Here is a 20,851-nt window from a genome sequence, read left to right as displayed (position 1 = left end):
CGGTTAATCGACATTAACGATTAAAAGTAATCGATCAATTACCAAAGGTCATTGGATGAAAAGCAGACTTTTGGATACCGAAATGCCGGCTATCGCAACCAGCTCCAGAGGAATCAGGGCCTCCGCTCGGTAAGCCTGGACTGCAGCATCCCTCCGGATGGACCGATCCTACGTAAGGGTGAGTCTTAATACTCGGTCTCAGGCAATCGGGTATCGACTTTTCCATTAGCCGCAAAAGTTGTGGTCACCGTAACGACGAAATTGGCCGTACCGGCGAGAACGAGGGGGCGGACGCTTCGGCGACGTCCTCGTCTCCGGCAGCGGAGGAAACGAGCGGCATCGGAGTTGCGGGGGTCGACATTAATTCTCATAACATTTTACGAGGCGATATCTGACCTGTGTCAAGTCCTCTCGCCGTCCTGCGCGGTTTAGGAGTCGCAACCCCGCTCACCCTAAGACATGCAGTCGCGAGCAATTCCGGCTGGTATACCTGCTACCTGATTCTCCTACCGAAGGTGGGAGTTCATGGGTTCGGGTGAAGGTTGGATATTTCGGAGGTAGATGTCCCATTAAATCGCAGGTCTATCCGAGATTCTCGGGAATAACCAGTCAGGTCTTGGAACGGGTCTGGGACATACCCGAGGATGAGACACCGTGTGACATGAAAATATTCTTATTTCCATTAATAAGTATGTGAGGTAGTTTTCCACCCACGATTAATGGCCCCCTTATCAAATGACTTCGTATGTTTGATATCTTAACGACATCTACATGTTTCAAATATGGAAAGGTGATAGCCATTCGATCAACTTAATTGATGTTCAGAGTGTAAGAGTTTTTCAAAACGTCTTCCACGTTTTCGTATATTTCTAAGTAGCCGGAGACTCGGTCATCGGGGAGTATCGTATACCCAGGGCGGTCACCCCATGCGACGGTATCGCGGGCGTTTACTCGGGTTGACGATTACGCCGGGATCGATGCTGAAACGCCGGGAGAGCGCGCCTCGTTAAGAGAAAGACCACGAGGGTCGGTCGGCAGGGGTAGGTGATGGGAGTAAGGGTGGGTCGTTAAACGTGCAGAGGAAAATCGCGGGACCGGTTCGCCGTTCAATTTCGCGGCAGCGGCTCGCGGCTTTTTTAAAATGCCCTCCACCCCCGAGCGGCGGCGTGCCCGGGGAGCCGAGTTCTTTTTGATCTCGCTAAAGAATTCATTAAGTTTGCGGGAGCGGTTAGATATTAATACGGGATGGGAAATACCGGGGCATTTTATGCTCCCTTGCGCTTCGAGTCTCGGTGGAAAGGAGCGGCTGGATGCTATCTTCGTCTTACTTCCGGTCCTTCTTTGTTCGGTTCTTACCCCCAAAGGACAATCCGACGGCCGTCGATGACACTTTGATATGCGGAGAGCTACTCGACGTTTTAATCCCCCTTTCTTGAACTCACGCAAGGAAGCGCACGGCCATGCCTGGAATCGAATCCTTTTATCCGTTTAGAATTAAAACAAGTGCGCGGTTGACCCGCTGGTTGGAAGTGAGACTTCTAGGTTAACGAAAATTATTATTAATTATTCGTACATATTCTTTCAGGATATTCCTATACGCGTTCGGTACTCGTTGTTTCGGGTATAACAGGGTGTACCCGCAAAGACAAATATAAATACTAATTAACTATAAAATTCACTGAAAAATAGCGTACCAACGAAATAGTTTACGCAAATTTCCTTGATGCCAATACACGAAGGGGAATGTAAATAGTGATTAAACGTAAGAAAAGAATAATTGTATCACTTTTAGATACGCTCCTCGTTTTTAATATGCAAACTTACGCCACCGTGATATGAATTTTTACTTCAAAAGCATTTGAGAAATCGGTCGCGGAACAATAACGTATAATAGCAACGGTACGTGAAAATGTTGTATTTGTAATAGGTAGTGTTCAATTGATAAGCCGTGACACCCGATTCGCGGGTCCTTCGGAGACCTGGACGGACAGTGAAGGAGATCGCTCGGAAAATATCAACCAATAGAGATCGGATAGCGACGTGGGGCCGCGAAGTACGGGATGCTGGGCTGGTTTGCGTCGGCGAAGTGCATTTGGCCATCAAATAACATCGGCAGCGCCTATAACCGGCTTATGCCCAGACATAAAGTCAGCTTGGATCCTCTTCCTTCCGCGGCAACGCCATGGAAACACTAACTCGTGATCAGACCGCCTAACCGTCCTCCACCTACAAGCAGCCACCCTCCATGGTCTGCGTCGTATCAGGAGTTGCGGCTCTTAGGGAGCTTAGGTCGCGATATCAGTTGATTGGGTCTCGCAGGTGACCTCTCCTTCCTCCTAAAGACTGTCTACTCCTCTTCTCTACGTGGACCTCGTACAGCCCTCGAAGGTACCTCGAGATTCACTAGGCGCCAGTATCGGGCAATATCCGTGCTAACGAAAGCTAAGGAGGAGCAGTAAATGACGAAGATCTTGCCGAATATGAAAATCGATAACCTCCGCAAGTCTATGCGCAATAAACTTACAGAATTCATTGTTCTATGAATTCCTGTGAGTATTATTCGGGATTAGAATTGTGTTTAAAATTCGTGACATGATCAATCGGAGTTTACAGATACGAATTACACTTATTTCAGTAAAAGAAAATTGACCGATTGTGACATTTGTGCAATGAATTATGAACAATTAATGTTTTGATTTGCGTATATAAAATGGTCGTTTAGCTTTCTCTGTGCCTTCGGGCTTTACGTTTTCGACTCCTAGTTTGGTCAGATTTCCTTCTGCGATAAATCCGCATTTTAGGGTCGAAATGGAAGCCGCGGTGTTGCGAGCTTGATGCGAATGCTCGAGGGGGCTGAACTAGGGGAGACTCTGGACCAATAACTTGCCAATATCGGCATTACCGGTGATACCGGTGCACTGAGCGCAATATAAACGTTTATGACCCAATGTGTGTCCATCCACCGAGAGAGCTACTCCTGTTCTATCCAGCGCCTTCGCTCCACCCTAAACTACCAGCGGTTCTCAGATCTCGGAAGGTTAAGCCACCCGGGTCAGCTGGACCGGGCTCGAATTTAACGAGGGATTCGCGGCAAACTCGGGCCGAGCTCGATAAGCCTTGTCGGTGGATCCCGAACTTTCCAGTCGGGATGGAGAGAGCGTGTTTATGAATCTTATCCCTCACTACTTTCCCAACTTCCGACTTAGAGATATCCCGGAAGTTATACGAGTTCGCGACGAAAGCGATCGAACCTGCTCGACATTAATTTCTTCGCCAAGTTTTCGAGAACTTGTTTCTCAGGAGAGTGTACCGGTAGTTTGATACTTGTACTTCTGGAACTATGGTTAGCATTTAGCACGGCTATTGAGCGCATAAATTTGTGTACTTCCGTTCAAACCTAGTTGAATTGTTCCGTGAATAATTCTTCGTTTCTTCTTTGTTACTTTTGTCGATAATAGTTGTAATGTGCAAAATACGTCGTTTTGTACAAAAAGGAAAGCTTGTGTACAGTCGACAAGTGGGGTCTTAATTTATTTCAATTGGAAAGAAATTACATTTCCTTAAAGAAGGAGATGGGGACATTCTTCAAGCGGTGGTCTTGTTTTTCGTCTCGTTGGGTCCTCCGATCAGCGATGAGAGCTGCTGTCCTGTGGGCATCTATAAGACGTGAAATGAAAGAAGGGTAGCCACACAGTAGCCACCATCGGTAGCCAATGTGACCACCACACAGGCTACGTGTGCGTACACGCGCCTATGTCGGGGACACTTAATGTTTCTCTATCTATAGAGGACAGGACAGGACAGTCGGGATATTGTTATATACGGCATCGGAGAGAACGGGGAAGCCCCGAAGAGGGCAGAGGACGGGAAGATGGAAAGCGGGAGGAGAGACCGAGATAGCACTGCTCCAGAAGATACCACCGGCCACCAATTACCGCCCACCAAGCCTTATTGAAAAAGATCCCTAAGGACGATGCCCCGAAGAGACGCCTTTCGTTCGTTTAATGAACACTGATTGCCGATTCGATGATGATTTGTGGCTACATCGACGCATTCTCCTTGAGAGTGACATCACCTGTAACTCAGTTTTTCCTGATTACTGGACCCAGGACTTGTAATCCTCCAACACTCTGTCGATGACGGGAACGCAATGATATAAAAAGGATGGCATGAAAAACAAGTTATATCGAATTATTATTCTTAACTCTATTTTTTTTTTTATTAATTAGACGTTGCAATATTTGGACCAAATGTCATACCGTTTCCCTTTGGAAGAGGAATATTCGTGATTAGGTGAAATTGAGAAGTTCCAGGGCTCCTTCGATGCACTTTGCGTCGCGTAAATGGAGACGGAAGGTCGTCTCGACGGGTTCGATCTTCGCCCGTGCAGGCTCCGTCCTCCTGCTTTGCCCTCCCCTTTAGGTCTCTTCAGCCTCTATCCGGTAAACGACATAATTCGCTAACACCTCTAACTCCTGATATAACGGAGTATTAGTTTTGATGCTGTCTCCTCACCGCTTCTAGGCTCGTAGAGCTACGCGTTCCTCGTAGCGAGTCCCTCTTTACCAATTTTCCTCCTCAAAGCTCCATCGTCTTTGATCAGCTCTCGCGACGCCCCTATAATGTCTCCGACCTCCCTCTTCGGTCCTTACCCTCTGCCATCTACTTCTACATCTACTCTCGGCTTTCCGCGTTTCTTCTCCGTACTCCCCAAGAGCCGAGGGTTCGCGAGATTTCGCAAAATTCTCGACCACGCTTTCGCGTTTCGATTTCACCCGGGTGAATCGGTGCTTTCGCCCGTTCGAATTGTTCCATTTAGTTCTGGGCCGTTTTGCTGAAATAACAATTGTCCGTTATATTCCTGGCGGATGCAGCAGAATCGGAAAACGGGACGGAAGGGATTACCTACTCGAAATATTGATGAAACTCTCATTTGCATTTTCTGTTTCCGTGCGTTCTGTTTTTGAAATTACAGCTACTCTCTTCGGATAGTGCTTCGTTCGATGAGCTGGATTCTGCCATTCTATGACGTTTCGTTCTCCCTTTCCCTCGCCACCCATTTCAACCCCCTTTGGGGTACCTTTGGAGACCCATCGACGATCGCTTTTTCCGCGACGTTAATGCCCGTCTTCATGAATGCCAAATTTATAAATACCACCTCCCGGCAACCCCTTCAACCCCAGGAGGATTCATTGAAAGAAAACTCGTAACTAGGAACGCGCCGATGGCAGCGCCACGAAGACTATCGGGATCGATCCGCACAGCATCCCCCTGGCCTACCCGTGCCGTGGGTGATCCTGGCACAAGATAACGTTCCCAAGACTCCGTAAAAGGGATCTTATTTACGAGACTCTCGTAAGCAAGCAAATGGATAAATCTAATATCTCCTTCCAAACGAGCGAACGTTGACGAGGCGACCGTCTCGCGGTTCAACGTTTGATCTTCCATGTCGCTATTATTTCATCTTCTCCCGCTCTACCTGTCCCTTTATCTTCCCAGCCTCGCTTTCGCTACCTCCGACGCAAAATCGACATCCTACCATGACGGCCACTCGTACGTTTCATCGATGCTGTACAAAATGTTGTCACCTTCTATGTACATATACCTAAACACAACAATACGAAGGATGTGACACGTAATACAATAATAAAATACTTCGAAATCTTATATACCACGAGATCAGTATATGTCTACTCCACCCCAAAACGCACCAATTACCTCATTTAAAACTAACCCTTGTAAATGGAGAACACCTATTAGATAAACGACCGGTGCAATTAGGGTAACTTGGCCGAATCCCTCACGCATTGGGTAAGACTCATTGGTTGGGGACTTTTAGCGGTCATTCCTGCACCGAAGGAGCAACTGGCCGAGCACGTACAAGTACATATGTGGGCCGCAGGCGGAGATGCTCGACCTATCTCAAGTCGGGATCAGTCTGGCCGCGGCTCGCTGTTAGTGGCATTTATAACTCATCGTTATTATTTGAGTTGATTTGAAACACGCGCATCCCCTCTGGTTCCGCCACTACTTCGCTACGCATCCATCCATCTCGCTCTATCGCACACACGTTCCCGCTCATAAATCGTAGCTCACGCACGCCGGTGTGTCCTACCGCTCCATACACGGCCACGACGCTCCACACGCGCGTCAACCAGTGCGTACCACCAGCTGTTGGCCCTGTATGCACTTTCGACATGCACCGCTTCAAGAAACGATCCGTGCGCGTATGCGCAAACGAAGCGTACTTGTCGGTACTTGGATCTAGGATTCGTTTAATAGCTCCGGCTCTAGTACCCTTCGCTTTTACGCATTTATGCGGAAAACGTAATTTCGACTGTTTATCGTTTTACCTATAGTGGATCTCCCGTACCCCGTAAAGTATAAAATATGATAAATAAGAGAATTTCCGAATTTTGAAATTGTCTTCTTATGGAATTAATAAATTCAATTAACCTGCCGACTACGTAAACTGCCATTCTTCGATGGTTACCCCACGGACCCACTGCCCTCTACGGCCGCGCCGCGTACTAACGGCGGGAGCAGCGCGAAATTTGAATCACCCAAGGAGCAGGGCCGTGGCGTGGCGTGGAGTGCCGCAGAAATACGTTACAGTACCCCACGACACTCTTTGGCACTCTTCGGCACTCTACGACACTATACGGCACTACAGGGCACTATACGGCACTATACGGCACTCTACAACACTCTACGGCACTCTAAGGCACGCCACGGCACTTTACGGCACGCCACGATCCATTACGGTACCCCATGGCACGTTACGGCACGTTACGACACGTTACGGCCCGCCGCGGCTCGGCCCGGCTGGCTCTGCTCCTTGGTGCGATTCAAATTCCGCGCTGCTCCCGCCGCTAGTTCGCGGCGCAGCCGTATAGGGCAGTAGGTCCGTGGGGTCCATTGAAGAATGGCAGAGTACATATATTTTGCCCTCTATATACAGGTATTGTTTAAGTAGTTTATTAGTTTCTATTTTCAACTTTTTTGTATATAAATGTATTCATGAGAAATTGTTATACATGAAAGTATTCCTGAATGATATCAGGTTTATCTTTAAAATATAGCGGAATGATATCACGGGTTCGGGATCGATACGAATGTCGCTGTGCATTCCTTCTGGGCATCAGGTCGAAATTCGGCATGTGCAGTTCACCGCAACCACGGCGATTAAATTCTCGTTAGGGACTGGAAGGAAAGCCGTATCGTTACAGATACAGCAAGATATCGTTTTCCAACTTTGAATGTCTCTCCGAAATTTGGAAGGATCAATGCCGAAGCTTGTCCACCTCTCGGCGGCGATGGTAAGCTCCGCCCTAAAGGAGGCCCCATCGCCCCGTGGTTCGCCGTGGCAAAAGGTAGGGCGAATTTGTCAGTATTAAATAAATAAGCCGTAAAAGCCGGAACATCAATCCCAGTGGAAGCATTAGCGCCTGATACGGGCGGGGCTGTTATTTTTCATACCCGGCAACGCCTTACGAGCGACCGACTGCCCGTTCGGCACTGGAAGGACTTCTCTTCGAGCTTTTTATGGTCTATAAGTTGGTTTATACGCGCCGCACCGTAGATCAAAAGTGATGTGTCTATTACGGCGTAAATACTTAACGACCGACCGGATACTGCTTTTTTGCGGATCCACCATCTCGAACTTTTCCCGGGGTAGTTTCTGCGTCGAGCGAGAATGGAGGGAATGGTCATGCATCGAAATGTAAATTTTCGCTGTTGCAGAGACCCGATCATGGATTTTTGAAAAGTATGTCTTTTATTTTTACACGATGGACAGTAATTAATAAAAGTATTTTTTAATATAAAAATGCATATATATATGTATATAATTAAATAGATGAGCTTTTCAACAGTGTTTATGCTTAATGCTTGTTTTTCAGCGCGATCATAAAGACGTAACGTTGTGTTCATTCAGTGAGTCTCTGCTGAAGGTCTGACGGAGCCGGATGTTTCGATTGACAGATATCTACCGCAACAACTGGAACCCTGCCGTGACGTTTTCTCATTTATCTTCCGAAGCTTTCCGGTCTATCGTTTCGTTAGAACCTAATCACCCACACTTCTGGTACACGCCCCCATGCATATTCAAAGAGTATCCGCTATCAATGTTTCCCACATGCCAGGGAAATAATCGTTATCTCCCTATACCACTCTTGCTCGGCAGTATAAAGCTAGAATCGGTTGCGATAATTCCGTCCCTATCTTTAAGTAAAGATGATTGTTCGCACCTAAATACGCGCACTTCCGCAAGATTTGGTCTTTTCCGATATATCCATCATCCACAAAATTCTACTACTACCTCCCAGAGAGAAGTATACAATGCCATTTGTGCAAGCTTCGAAGCCCGTACGGTCTACTTAAGGTTATGTGAAAGTGACATAAGGGGGATCTAGTTTATGAAACTTTTCTCCAAATAAACTATACCGAATCGTTTGGCATTTTACCACGCGAACACGGAGTCCCTAAGGAAGGTCTTGACAGTCGTGAATTTTCATGCATTAAAGTGTTTATTGATATAATTAAAATGTATAAAAAATTCAGGTTCATGGGTGTCAGGACCTTCTTTAGGAACTCCATATTCACGTGGGAAAATTTCAAATGATTCGATATACTGAGTTGAAAGAGAAGTTTCGTAAACGACTGATCCTTCAGATTCCACTTCTATGTCACCTTAACCCACTCGATCCAGAGGTTCACCTTGTTAGGATTCCAGAATAGATTGAACTCGCTCCTGAATATCTTCGCAAAACATGCCGCCATTCGCTACCATTATTCGTAACCGCGCCAATTTCCACAGTTTCGCGGCAACGATTTGATGGCAAGCTAGCGTTTCCAGCAGCGGATTGGACCACCAGCGGGTCAAAGTCGGCGAGCTTTTGCGCGTGGGATGTGCCGCTCGTGGGGGACGCGCCGAGTGCGTGTGCGATGAGGCGATATGCGGCAGCGGCAAAGACGAAAAGCAAGATCACCGGGGGAAAAGGCAACGGTCTGTCGATACAAGGAGTCGATTGTGGGCTGAAAGGCACCGCCAGGGCCGGCCCTCGCGAGCCGCACAGTAGACGTCTGTGCCCAATAGATTCGCGATGCTCAGATACCGAACATCGCGCGCCCCATCTCGAACGGCGGCACGCTATTAGCTCTAGCTTTGATTGGCCCCGCTTAATGGTCCGGGCGACACGCATATAAATTGCTTGCTTGCTTTGAAGATATTTTCAGGTCCCGCGAGAGGAATCGCGATGACGCTCCGCGTTTCGCACACGGTGACAGACCGCAGAGGCCGATTCGACGCGCCTGGAGCCAAAGAGAGCCGAAGGACGATCGATGACTATTCCAGGGAAGAACTAGTCAGTCGAGAGCGGATGCTTAATTAAACGCTTCGTATAAGGGAGGGAGATTTTGGGAATACGAGATCGAGGAAGTTATATTTTATTGATGAAGGAATATGTTGAGCTGCAGGGAAAAAAATGAATGGCGATGTGCGATTGACTCACACGTACCATTATAGTGGATGAAAATATTCCATCGGTACAGCTTGTTTAACAGCTTTTCGAGAAAAATTACCGATTTGCGCGGGCTCTTTTTATAATGATTTTATTAAATATTTATTTCGTAATGTGTTGTTTTAATGTTATTGTATATGTGTTTATTAAATGGGCGACTGTTTGATTATGCATCCGTGCGAAATAATTGCAACATATGTGACGCTGTGAAGTTAAGGGAGAAATGAACTGAGTGGCTAGGGAATAAAAGTGAAGGTCGAAAAGCGAAATTAACATGTCAGCTAACCTTGGTGTTCCGAGGAGTGACACTCCACGCCATTTCGGCCTAGTAGGAAACCCGTGGTGAAATAATATGTGAAAACACCATTCAGGTTAAAACACAAGTTTCGAGTCATTGATCGTGGAGCCCGTTGACGTCCAGGGCAGATTACCAATGGCCAACATAGGTTGAAGCGGGAACATCTACCGTAGCGTCAAGCTGAATGGCTCGTCTAAGGAGGTCTGGATAAAATCTTGAGACATCTTTGGGATCTAGCCAAGGCGGTTTTGGCGTGGAATTTATCAAAATTCTATTACACTGGTGAATTCTCTTCCTGTGCGCCCTGATTAAAATTGCCCATTGAGAAGAGACGCTGCCACGTGAAGATTAATTTCGTTTACAATTGTTCATACAGTTAAACAAGTTTTCCGTGTTCTTTATTTAATTATTTTTGTTCGCATTTGTAAAGTGAGATTAAGCGATGACTGAGTGAACGAATCTTACCTCGAAATTAGTTAAATCTTCTGCAAGAAGACTTTTATGTGAACCAAGAGGGTACGTTAATAAAAGTAGGGTTAGAAGAAGGAAGAAAGATTCTTGAAGACCTTGACTGAACGACACCGAGTTTCTTTCCGGTGGTCCCAACGCATACCATGAAGGTTTTCTTGCGATTGAAACCCAACTCTTTAAATGTAGAAAATAGTCAAGACCAAGAAGAAGCGTACACTATAGTCAGCTCGACGTCTCTCATCTCAAAGATCCCCATTCCTGAGCTTTGGGACGAATGTTCCAGGAAATCAAAAAAATTCAGCGAGCCGAGAATCACCAATAGAAAGTTTAGTTTCACGAAGATCTTTGGAACCCAGAGCACCCAAACAGAGATTTTCGATGAAGCTATCAAACTGCAAATATCGGACTTCTTACGAGGTCGAAGCTCAACGATCATGACCTATGGGACCAGCGACTCGGGAAAATCGTACACTCTTCTTGGAACTCCTACTGTACCTGGTATGATATCTCTCAGTATTGAATTCATTTTCTCAGCAGTAAATTGCACCCTATCACCTTGGTACAAGCCAGACAGCAGAAACAGGGCGATCAGTCTAGATGAACCCGGTCGTCTAATAGAAATACAAACTCGGAATAAGTTGTTATCTTCAAGATTGATCAACAGAAGTCAATGCAACGAAGAATATCAAAACCTAGAAGATTTAATAGAGAAAGACAGAGAAGCGTGCAATGATGCCATGAATTCCGTGTGGATATCATTTGCTGAAATTTATAACGAGATTGTGTATGATCTACTAGAAGAAGACGAGGACGGGAAAAATTTACCGCTTAAGTTGGTCACGGACAGTCAAGGTGCGGCTTTCGTGAAAGGATTGAGATGGATTTGTGTGACGACTGGCAAGGAAGCATACCAAATCTTAATGGCTGGGCAGACTAGGTTAAGTGTCGCAGCCACGTCTCTCAATCCAAGGAGTTCCCGGTCGCATTCTATTTTCACTATAAAGTTGATGAAGTACTCCAAAGAAAATGCACCTGAGGAAGTTGAAATCAGCACTGTGACGTTCTGCGATTTGGCTGGTTCTGGACGTACCAGGATGGCCTCGTGCAACGACAAGCTTCTTGCCGAGACGAGGAACATTAATTCGGGTTTGTTGGTTCTTGGTAGGTGTCTTAAGGCTATCTGGGAGTTCCAGACTTCGAAACAAAGCACCGAGGCAGTAGGAACATTTAGGGAGTCAAAGCTTACAAGGTTGTTCCAAAGAGCGCTTTCTGGAAGAGAGCAACTCACCCTTATGGTTACAGTTAATACCAGTCCGAAATTCTATGTGGACACGCAAATTGTTTTATATTTTTCCACTATTGCTGGGAAGATAATGTTAGATGTACCACAAAGGCCTTCCACTGGGGGAACGAGTTCTCATAGTCAGAAATCGGTGGGATGCTGGGAGGATTACACGCCACCTTTATTGCTATCTTCTGAAAAAGCAATAAGTGAAGAACAACAGGACAAAGAGGACTTGGAATTAGAAAACGAAAAATTAAAAGCAGAAATCTCTAGACTGAAGACTCTAGAGACAAAGAAGGAGATTGACATCAGGGAGGATGTAGCAAACGTGTACAACAAAATTATTAAAGACCTAGATGAGGGCTGGAAGGAGCGACTACAGGTCGTTGAAGAAGCTCAGGAAGGCTTACTGAAATGGTCTGTAACGACGGTCGAAGAATTCTATAAGGAACGAATCGATAGCATGGGAGGAAGGAAGCGTAGGCGAATTGAAAGCGGCGATTACAATGACGAGGATAAGGCGGTTCTTCAGGATCTAGAAGAGGAAAACGTTAGGATTACTTCGAAAGTGGTTATTCTGAAGGAGGAGGTGAAGAAACTGCGGGCGCAACGGGAAAAGGTCACTATTGAGAAAAACGAGAAATCCTTCACGATTGGTTTAATGAAGGAAGAACTCGACGCGCTGAAGAAGTCTATAATAGAGTTCGAAGAAGCGAACCCCTTAGTGGATGAGTCTGCGAGATTGGTTGATAGATTAAGGGAGTTGATAAAGTGCAAGGAAACAGAAGCAGCTACTCTTAGCGGGGACCTCGAGAGGGCAAAAAATGAGTATGTCAGAATAAAATCTACAAACGTAGAGCTCGAAAAAGAACTAAATGATGCAAGAACGGTATTGGATGAATATTCCGAATCGATGGACGCTATCAAGTCACAACTCTTGGAAAGGAATAAATATATAATGAACCTTCAGAATCAACTGGTAATCCTGAAACAGCAATTAGCAGAGATTGAAGCTGACAAGCAAGAAATTAAGGAGAAGTATAACAACGCCGAAGCGGAGAATGTAATTCTTTCCAAGAAACTTGAAGAATGCGAGGAAACTCTTCGGCAAAAAGAGTTAACTATATCTCAATTATCTTCCAACGTTGTAGAATGTAAGAAACCATCATTACATGACACGCGACTTGTTACCGAAGACGTAAAGCTGATTGCAAAAAAGATATCTTCCATTTCGTCATATCACGGTTCGGCCGTAGACACGAATGATTCGGAAATCGATGAAGAATTTAGCGAAATGGATTCCAAGTTTTTCTCGAAAGAGTTGCGAAGCGATTCAATCTTGAGGAATTCAGAATTCGATCGGATGTCCGAAGATATAAACTTCGAGGATGCAAACGACAGAACGAGTTTCCTAGAAGCAATCGAGAGGGTTTATCGTTGCGCGTTTCGATCAGTCGTGGATAGTAGCAAGGACGATTCCGGAATAGTTATGAATAGCGATACCGGAAGTAGAAAAACCAGCACAGAAAACAACATTCCTATGGTGGAACTCCACGAAAAAAGTGTTCAAACGAGTCAGAGTCAAACGAACACCTTCATTCAGGGACGGGTAGAGCAGCTTCAGTTAGATTATACGAACCTGAAGACGCAGCACCTGCGAGAAACTCTTCGCGTAACCGAGCTTTCGGAAGAGCTGGAGAACGTGAAATACACAATGCAGACTTTGAAGGAGACCTCACAAGATGGTGAACGCCGCGTGGAAGACTATCGACACAGATTGGCGTCAAAGGAAGAGGAAATTGAACGAGTGGTCGAGGACAAGGTCGATTTGGAGAAGAAGTTGAACGAAGCCTTTAGGATGCAGGAGATAAAACGCTTGGAATACGAGAGAAAAATCGATGAGTTAAAGGGCAGGTTGAAAATCCGCGAGCAAAGCGAGGATCGTACATCAAAGTGCTTAGAGGAGTACCTGGAAAGATCAGCTACATTGGAGAGCCAATTGTCAGTGGTGCACATGCAGCTGGAGAGAGCTTCTATTAAATGCCTTGCCGAACACGTGCCAAGGATCGATAAATTGGAGAAGGACTTGTCAGGCAAAACGTTGCTGGTCAGCCAATTGGACTCGAAATTGTCCGAGGTTGAACGAGACCTGATCAGGGTTTCGGAGTTGGGTGAGAAGGTAGCCGAATTCGAGAACACTTTGGACAAGTGTCAGAGGGAGAAGGATGACCTGAGGAGACAGCTCCACGAGAGGTCCGAGTCTCAGGCTAGTTTAGAGTGGAAGCTAAAGAGGTTGACCAATATTGTCAAAGAGAGGGATACCGATATCACAACGGTGAAAACCGATCTGGGGGAGATCGTCAGAATGAATTTGGACAACAGCGAGATAGCCAAAGGACTCAGCAAGGAAGTGATGGACGCTTTCAAGAAATTAAACGTCATAAAGGAGGAGCAACTACGATCAGAGGAGACTAGGAGGAAACTCGAAAGAATGTCCAGGCAGGAAGCGAGCAATTTGAGAGCAAGGTTAGGGGCCTTCGAAAGAAACGCAGCGCTTCTTAACTTCGTCAGAGAGAGTAACGAGAACGCTCAAGATGAGCTGGACCGATTGAAGATTTTGTTGCACGAGAAGGAAAGAGAGATGAGTCTTTTTAAGAAAAATCGGGACACCACCATCAGAAAGTATGAATCTCTTGTCAGGCAGCTTCAAATTGACCTCGAAAGAAATGAGCGACAGTCCGGAAAAATAGGAAAAATATTTCAAAAATGTATCAAGGAAGATTCTAGAGGGGAAAGTAGCATTTCAGGAGTATGTAAAAAATCAGACAGCGTACCAATAGTAATACAAAAGAAGGAAAGTTCCTCCAAAATTTCCGATAGCTCGAAATCTTCCACGTTGTCAAAACATTCGAGTCTTCAAACGATAGTTCCATCTACAGATCGGATAGCGATTGCAACGCGCGAGGATCATCTAGAAGTTGAAGAGGGAATTGCGAAAGCTGGATATATTCAGGTAACGAAATTTCTTTCCGATTATTAATTTCTCCTTTTCTCAATACAATTGAAACATTCCAGGCGGAGAGCAAATTAAAGAAGGAAATAATCTGTCGGGAGCGACCAGAATTAACTAGAAAAACAAACATTGGTTCGACAGCGTCAGCATCTTTAGTCAAAGCACAAACTGACCAATCTATGGGCGAATTCAAATCACAAATACCGCGACCAGTGGAAATAAAAGAACACAATGAAACATTAAATGTTTCGATTCTAAATAATAAATCTACCACGAGTTTCATTCCACACCCGGACCCTCCACCCCTCGGATGATTATTTACATTTTCTCGAATTTTCGAGGATTTTCTTGTTTTTTGAAGTGTAAATATTTATTTGTATTAAAATACGTTTTCGTTCAAGTTACACGAATTATTATCACGTCATACCACGTTTCATTTGTTAAGGAGCGTTGATACTGAGCAGGACGCTGAGATGTTACTATTGGCGATGTGGTAAACTAACATGTTACAATAAACATGGTAGCATTGTAAATTGATTACCAACGTCGATACCGTACACTGTTTTCGTAAAGGTTCATATAATTTCGGTAAGAGGCTTAACGATCGATTCGGCCTTTTTATGTATCAAGGCCCCTTAATCTTTAATTCCTAACGGCAACGTATCATCAATATTGTTCTTAGTTAAGTTATATTTATTTTATCAATAGTCGTCCTATTGTCTTATCCAAGTTCCTCGAAACACGAATTATTTAAATTATTTATTCAAGTCATCTCCTAGCTGACCAGCAACAAAAAGTGAGATTTGAAAACAACTAAGTTGCGTGATCCGCACCTAAATGGAGCAACGGGGGTAATGCTCCATCACTTGAATTGCGATAAGGGGATTATCGATAGTCGATATTGGCTGAAGCAAGTCCCTCGAGGGGCGAGGACGTAATGGCGAAACGTGGTTTCTCCCGATGTTACTTACAATAAGTCCGGTATCCCTAGACCTCGCGAACGACCGATCCTAGCCAGGGGCGGCCTCGAGATTTTATTGCCAATATGCTATAATTTCTGGCATTAGATGTCGGAGATGCTTTCCCCGATGCTCATTACACCCCCGACGTGATTCCTCCGCCGAAAATGGCGTTAACCCCCGGCTTCTTCGGCATCTTCTGATTGGAAATTATGACGGGACTTCTTTGCTCCGTGGCTTCCAGCAGAGGCGATCATCTCCCCTTTATGGAACCACATACGGACTCCGAATGTTTTTCATTAGCATCGCTTTTATTTCCTTTCGACCCTCCCTGATCACGGTTCCTGATCACTGTTACGCTTTTCGTAATAATTCTGAATAACCATATGGAAGGGATTAACGAAGTTTAAATTATGTCCATTTATTTATTGATTTCCTGACTAAACAGTCTGAGCTTATTCCCAACTTATAATACGAAATTATTCCCACAAATCTCACGGATAAATAATTTATCTTTGCAAGGAAAATTAATTCTTGCATGCAACGTCTTCCCTGGTATTGGTGCTTAGGTTACAAACGTAAACAAACGATTTTTAAACCGAGATATCAATAAAATGAAGTGGCAGGCAGAATGCAGAAAAATAAATTATAAAATGTTTCCTTTAACTCTTTGATTTTTCTTTCACCGTATTTTCTTGGAAAAGTTGGCGGATTGAGAAAATCGCAGAGGTGGTCGTTATCAGGGCTTAGACGATGGCGACCTCGACGGTTTTCCCAATGGCGGATCTCGCGAACCCATTTGCGCCAGCTCACCTTCTTGCCGGCTGGTGATTTCTCCGGGCAAATGTACCGCGAACTTTCCTCTTTCAATTGGCAATAAGATTTGATCGTTGCGGGAAATATCATCCAATTTCCTTTCTCTCCCTGGGCCGGCTAGAACATTGCGCGGCTCCGGCAACGCCTCCGACTTTAGCAACCCTCTTCGGCTTCCTTCGGATCCTCTTCTCTTCCACAACTCGCCCTATTACCCCTTGATTCTCTACCCTTCTTCGGCATCCAGGAACCCATCTTCATCCCCTACTTCGTCCATTCGTTTCATCAGCGCGGACGTTATTCCCTTCGGATCCGGGTATTCTCCAACTTGCGGATTTCTCGAGGATTTTAGATTCGGACAATTATCCTCCGACGTTCGCCACTTTAAAGCTCCAGCGAATCGCATAACTCCAATATTATTTCTAGAAGAAAAATTTCTCTTGCGTGTAGAATCTCAAGCATTCCGTACCTATGGAGAAATTAACGAACCGGAATAAAGTACAAGAAATGTAGACTGGATGAATTTTTAAGAAAATTGGTAGCACTTAATGTAAAGCATAATTTGATGACTTCCATGTAGAGGTTCGCTACCAAATCGAAGCACAGCTTTACAGTAGGCAGGTTGTACCTGGTAACACTTTTAATTTTATATATTAGTCATAAATATGTAGTTCAACATTTTCACAAATTTACCCGCAGCGCACAAATTCAATCGACTGCGGGACGAAAGATTTGACGATTTTAAAATGGTTTCTTCCTTCATCAGGAAATGGAAAGTAGCGATCACGTTAATTAAGCGAACCCTTCCTTCGAAAGTTCCGACCTTGATCTCAGAAGTACACCTTGGGCTTACGTTAAGAGGGGAGGTTCGAAAGGCTACCCCTCGCTCGATCGCGAGGGTGAAAGTCCGGGAACGAGGGTAAAAGGGATGGAAAGTCATTTCGGGAAAGTTTCCGCGAGACATTAGTTTATAATTCGGCAATCCCGGATCAGTATTTGTCACGATTAGCCGATCCTCTCGGTCCACAATGGCGGCGCAGGAGCGGGTCTGCCGGATCCCTCTTACTCCAACCCTCCCCCGGAATCTCACGAGGAGTTTTCATTAATTTCTCCAATTCGACCGAACTATTGTCGTAGTTACGCACAATTTGAGCGCGACAAAGCCCCGCTTCCTGGGGATTGACGTAGACGCGCGAGAGGGTTGAGAGGGAGTGAGGAGTTATAATATCCAGCAGAAAGGGGTAAGTAAGGGATCCGTCGCCGAATATAGAACGAACGGATTTCGGGGGTGCGGTATGGATGGCGCTTCGCGTGTCATTTGCCCCTTGAGTTAGATTCGAGACAATTTCCTTCGAGTTCCGCCAAGTAGGATTTTCCTCGAATTTCGCGACAACGGAAAATTCACCGGTTAAGGAAAATCCGTTCGTGATTTAACCTTCAAACGAATAAATTTTCATTGCTACATTCCGTAAAATGGTCGAGCGTAATCACAAAGAAAGATTTAATTCTTTCTCAATTCTCGATTCCGTTGCAAATATTGTCAAATTAAACGCGTGTCCTATTATACATATTGCACTGTTCTTCAATTAGGTATTGCGTACAATTCAAGCAATTCGCATTTGTTATTCCACTCTTAGAGTTAAAGTCGAGATTTCCCTGGGTTTTAATGAATATTTTGAGAAACATTTTGCAAATATTGTCAAATTAAACGCGTATCCTATTATGCATATGGCACTGTTCTTCAATTAGGTATTACCTTCAACTCAAGCAATTCTTATAGAGTAAATCGTTTCCAAGGATCGCCATCGAAGGTCGGGAGCTTTGACAACCACTGCATAAATATCGGCAAGAATTAGCGAACAAGTTACGTCTCCGAAGGAGTGGAAGGAAGAACAGGAGGTGGGGAGCAAGTAGGGGCGGCGAGGAAGGAGACGACTAGATGGCGAGAGAAGGAGAGAGAGGCATCTAAGGGGGCCGCGGATCGAAAGAGGGAGAGGGGACGATGCGACGCGTGGGAGGGCCGCGAGAGGATCCGGCGGGCGAGCGAGCTCCGAACAATAAGCAATAATACGTAATGCAATTCAAACGTTGAGGCTGGCAATACTCCGAACCGACTGGTACAATGCCGGGAAATGCAAGGCAGGCATTTCCTGCAAACGGGAAAACGGAGACAATCGTACAATACGAACGTTCGGTCTCTCCATTGCATATTTGCCTTTACGCAACTCCCCACCGAGCGTTTTCGCGCGATATTACGCAATCGCGTGGAAACGCGCGCGGGCCCTGCATCGCGACACTTTTAATTCCAGGGCACCCTGCGGAAATGCCGAGGAAGCGTTTCCGTTCCTGATGCGGTGCGGCCCTGCGTAGCCAACCCCCAATGTTGAACGCGAACATCAGGGGACGTGCCGGAAAGTCCGAAAAGGAAACCCACCGCTAATTTTAGAAACTGCGTACAGATTCTTTTAATCTTCGTCAACTTGATAGAACGGTAAATGTTCAGTAGCACCACGTAAAATGCGACATGAAAATCAGCACTATGAATGTTTAATCGGAGAAAAACCGATTCTTTAGTACCGTTTCCTTACTTGGGAGTCAGCTACATTCTCGACTATAATGGCCCCGCTGTTGATTCGGCTTGATACTCAACTACGTTTACGTTAATACAAATGATTCTGGGAATCTTTGAAGTACTTATTAGACAGAACTTCCGATACACGTGTACCAAAATTGCAAAGACAGCGCTCGAAACGTCATTTTAGGGTCCCACCAAAGCCTGTCCATGCGCAGATGAAGTTCCTCAGGAAGTTACCCGGATGGAGGGAAAGGAGATGGCGGCCGAAGTTTCCGTGCGGCAACCCAGAGGGATTTCGAGTGGACGAGTTCACCGGGGTCTCGTGGGGCAACTGAAATCTCCATGGGAAAAGGGAACGCAGAAAGTGGACCGGATTTTTCAGCTCACGTAGAGGAGAGAGCTCGCTCCTGGACGCGGACGACGGTGACGTATCGTATCGCCGCTCGATTTCGCCGCGGGCCATCCGGGCTATCCGACCATCCGGCCGGAGTCCCTCGGCGCAACTTACGGCGATTTTATTTGTTTTTACATATGGGACGAGATAAGAAAAGTGGCCCGCGATATTTTACGTTTTTATGCGGCAGACCGTGCCTTGAGGTGTTGGCCGGCTGCGGCGCGACCCCCGGCATGGGGTGCCTCGCCACCCCCCTATAGGCGTTTTATACGCCCCACTGATACGCGAAATAAGCCGCCCCCGGCTACGTTGGCAACCCTTATCGCCACGTCCACCCTCTCTTGGCTTCGGGAACGGATGACCTGTCTGTAAAGTCCTCGATAATTCGATACGACGCTCGCGGGGCTGGCCGACTCTATTTGTCATAACGTCACGACCCCGCGTCTCTGCATTCGTTTCGAAACGTAAGAACACGGCAGCGCGCTTTTTGTCCCTTACCGTGATAAGGAAAACGAATAATCTCGTGGTATTACTTTTTTCTTTAGGGAGACGGTATGGTCATAAGTAGCCAGGGCGTGCTTCGGTTGGGAGATTTCCCGAGTCTAGAAGAACGTGGGGACGTAGTTCGGGAATCGTACTCTCATGAACGAAGAGGAAATGAATTTATTCTTATACATGATGTTATGGAGTTAAATTTGCAGGCAGGAAAAGGAAGCTTATTTGGCAACGTTGTACTTGACGTAATATGAGTACTCTTGCAAGGGTCGTTTTCTAAAATTACGCCGATGTGTGGGTGCACACGTATGCGGTAAGACGACGTACCACGATGTGAAGTGGCTATTGAGATGCTCGGTTCTCGATCCTCATCGCTCGACAAGGGGATGGTCGTGGGTACCGGATATCGGAGGCAATGAGGCAGGCTACTTTTAACAAGACGACTCCACTCTCCCACTTCGGTGGCTCCATGCTTTTCCTCGCCCCTCGTCCACGTCCCCGAGCATATCTCGGCGGCCAGATATGCCAGATGCACCGTTGTTATAAAATCCCATGAAATTGGGAACATAGCGACGAACCCATTGATCCCAATTTGCTAACAAGCCACAAGGGGATGTTTCCTTTCCCGCATCCTTCCGGAATGTCTCCTCGGAAAGTCAACTTTGTACCGACAGAATTTCACAAACTCGCGCGAGACGTTCCGGGTACTTTCGACGATCTTTCCACGACGAAGAGTAGTTGTCTCGGAAATAATTGATAGGAAGATATAATTGATCTGTAGTAATATTATTGGATCGAGGTGCCTTGTACAAATCTATACATTGTACCTGGGTATATTATAACTTTATAACTCGATCCTATTTTATAGGTGACCTATATACAAATTACGTTTAGATCTAAATAATTTCACGACGAGGAACAGTAAATATAAAAATAATGCGATAAAAGTCGCAGTTATAAATATTGGCAGTCCATGTCTTGTCTCTAAATAGATGGAAGGATGAAACGACAAGGCATTTATTCATTT

At 45.6% G+C, this 20,851-nt stretch overlaps 1 protein-coding gene across 1 annotated transcript; it reads left to right on the top strand.

The window, feature by feature from the left end:
* Positions 1 to 10,433: 10,433 nt before the first annotated feature.
* LOC105695508 (kinesin-like protein KIF20B) lies at positions 10,434 to 15,085 on the top strand. The gene is made up of 2 exons (XM_023433694.1): positions 10,434 to 14,588; positions 14,990 to 15,085. Exons 1-2 carry the CDS (start codon positions 10,434 to 10,436, stop codon positions 15,083 to 15,085), a joined length of 4,251 nt encoding a protein of 1,416 aa, XP_023289462.1.
* The last annotated feature ends 5,766 nt before the right edge of the window (positions 15,086 to 20,851 follow it).

The sequence above is a fragment of the Orussus abietinus genome, unplaced genomic scaffold, assembly GCF_000612105.2.
Source record: "Orussus abietinus isolate OABI.00-Male unplaced genomic scaffold, Oabi_2.0 scaffold38, whole genome shotgun sequence".
Classification (NCBI taxonomy): domain Eukaryota; kingdom Metazoa; phylum Arthropoda; class Insecta; order Hymenoptera; family Orussidae; genus Orussus; species Orussus abietinus.
This window is presented reverse-complemented; position numbering and strand designations above follow the sequence as displayed.

Coding starts and splice junctions, on each gene's coding strand:
- LOC105695508 (XM_023433694.1), top strand. CDS start 10,434: ATGAAGGTTTTCTTGCGATTGAAACCCAACTCTTTAAATGTAGAAAAT. Junction 14,589..14,989: donor CGAAAGCTGGATATATTCAG/GTAACGAAATTT, acceptor TTTTCGTTCAAG/TTACACGAATTATTATCACG.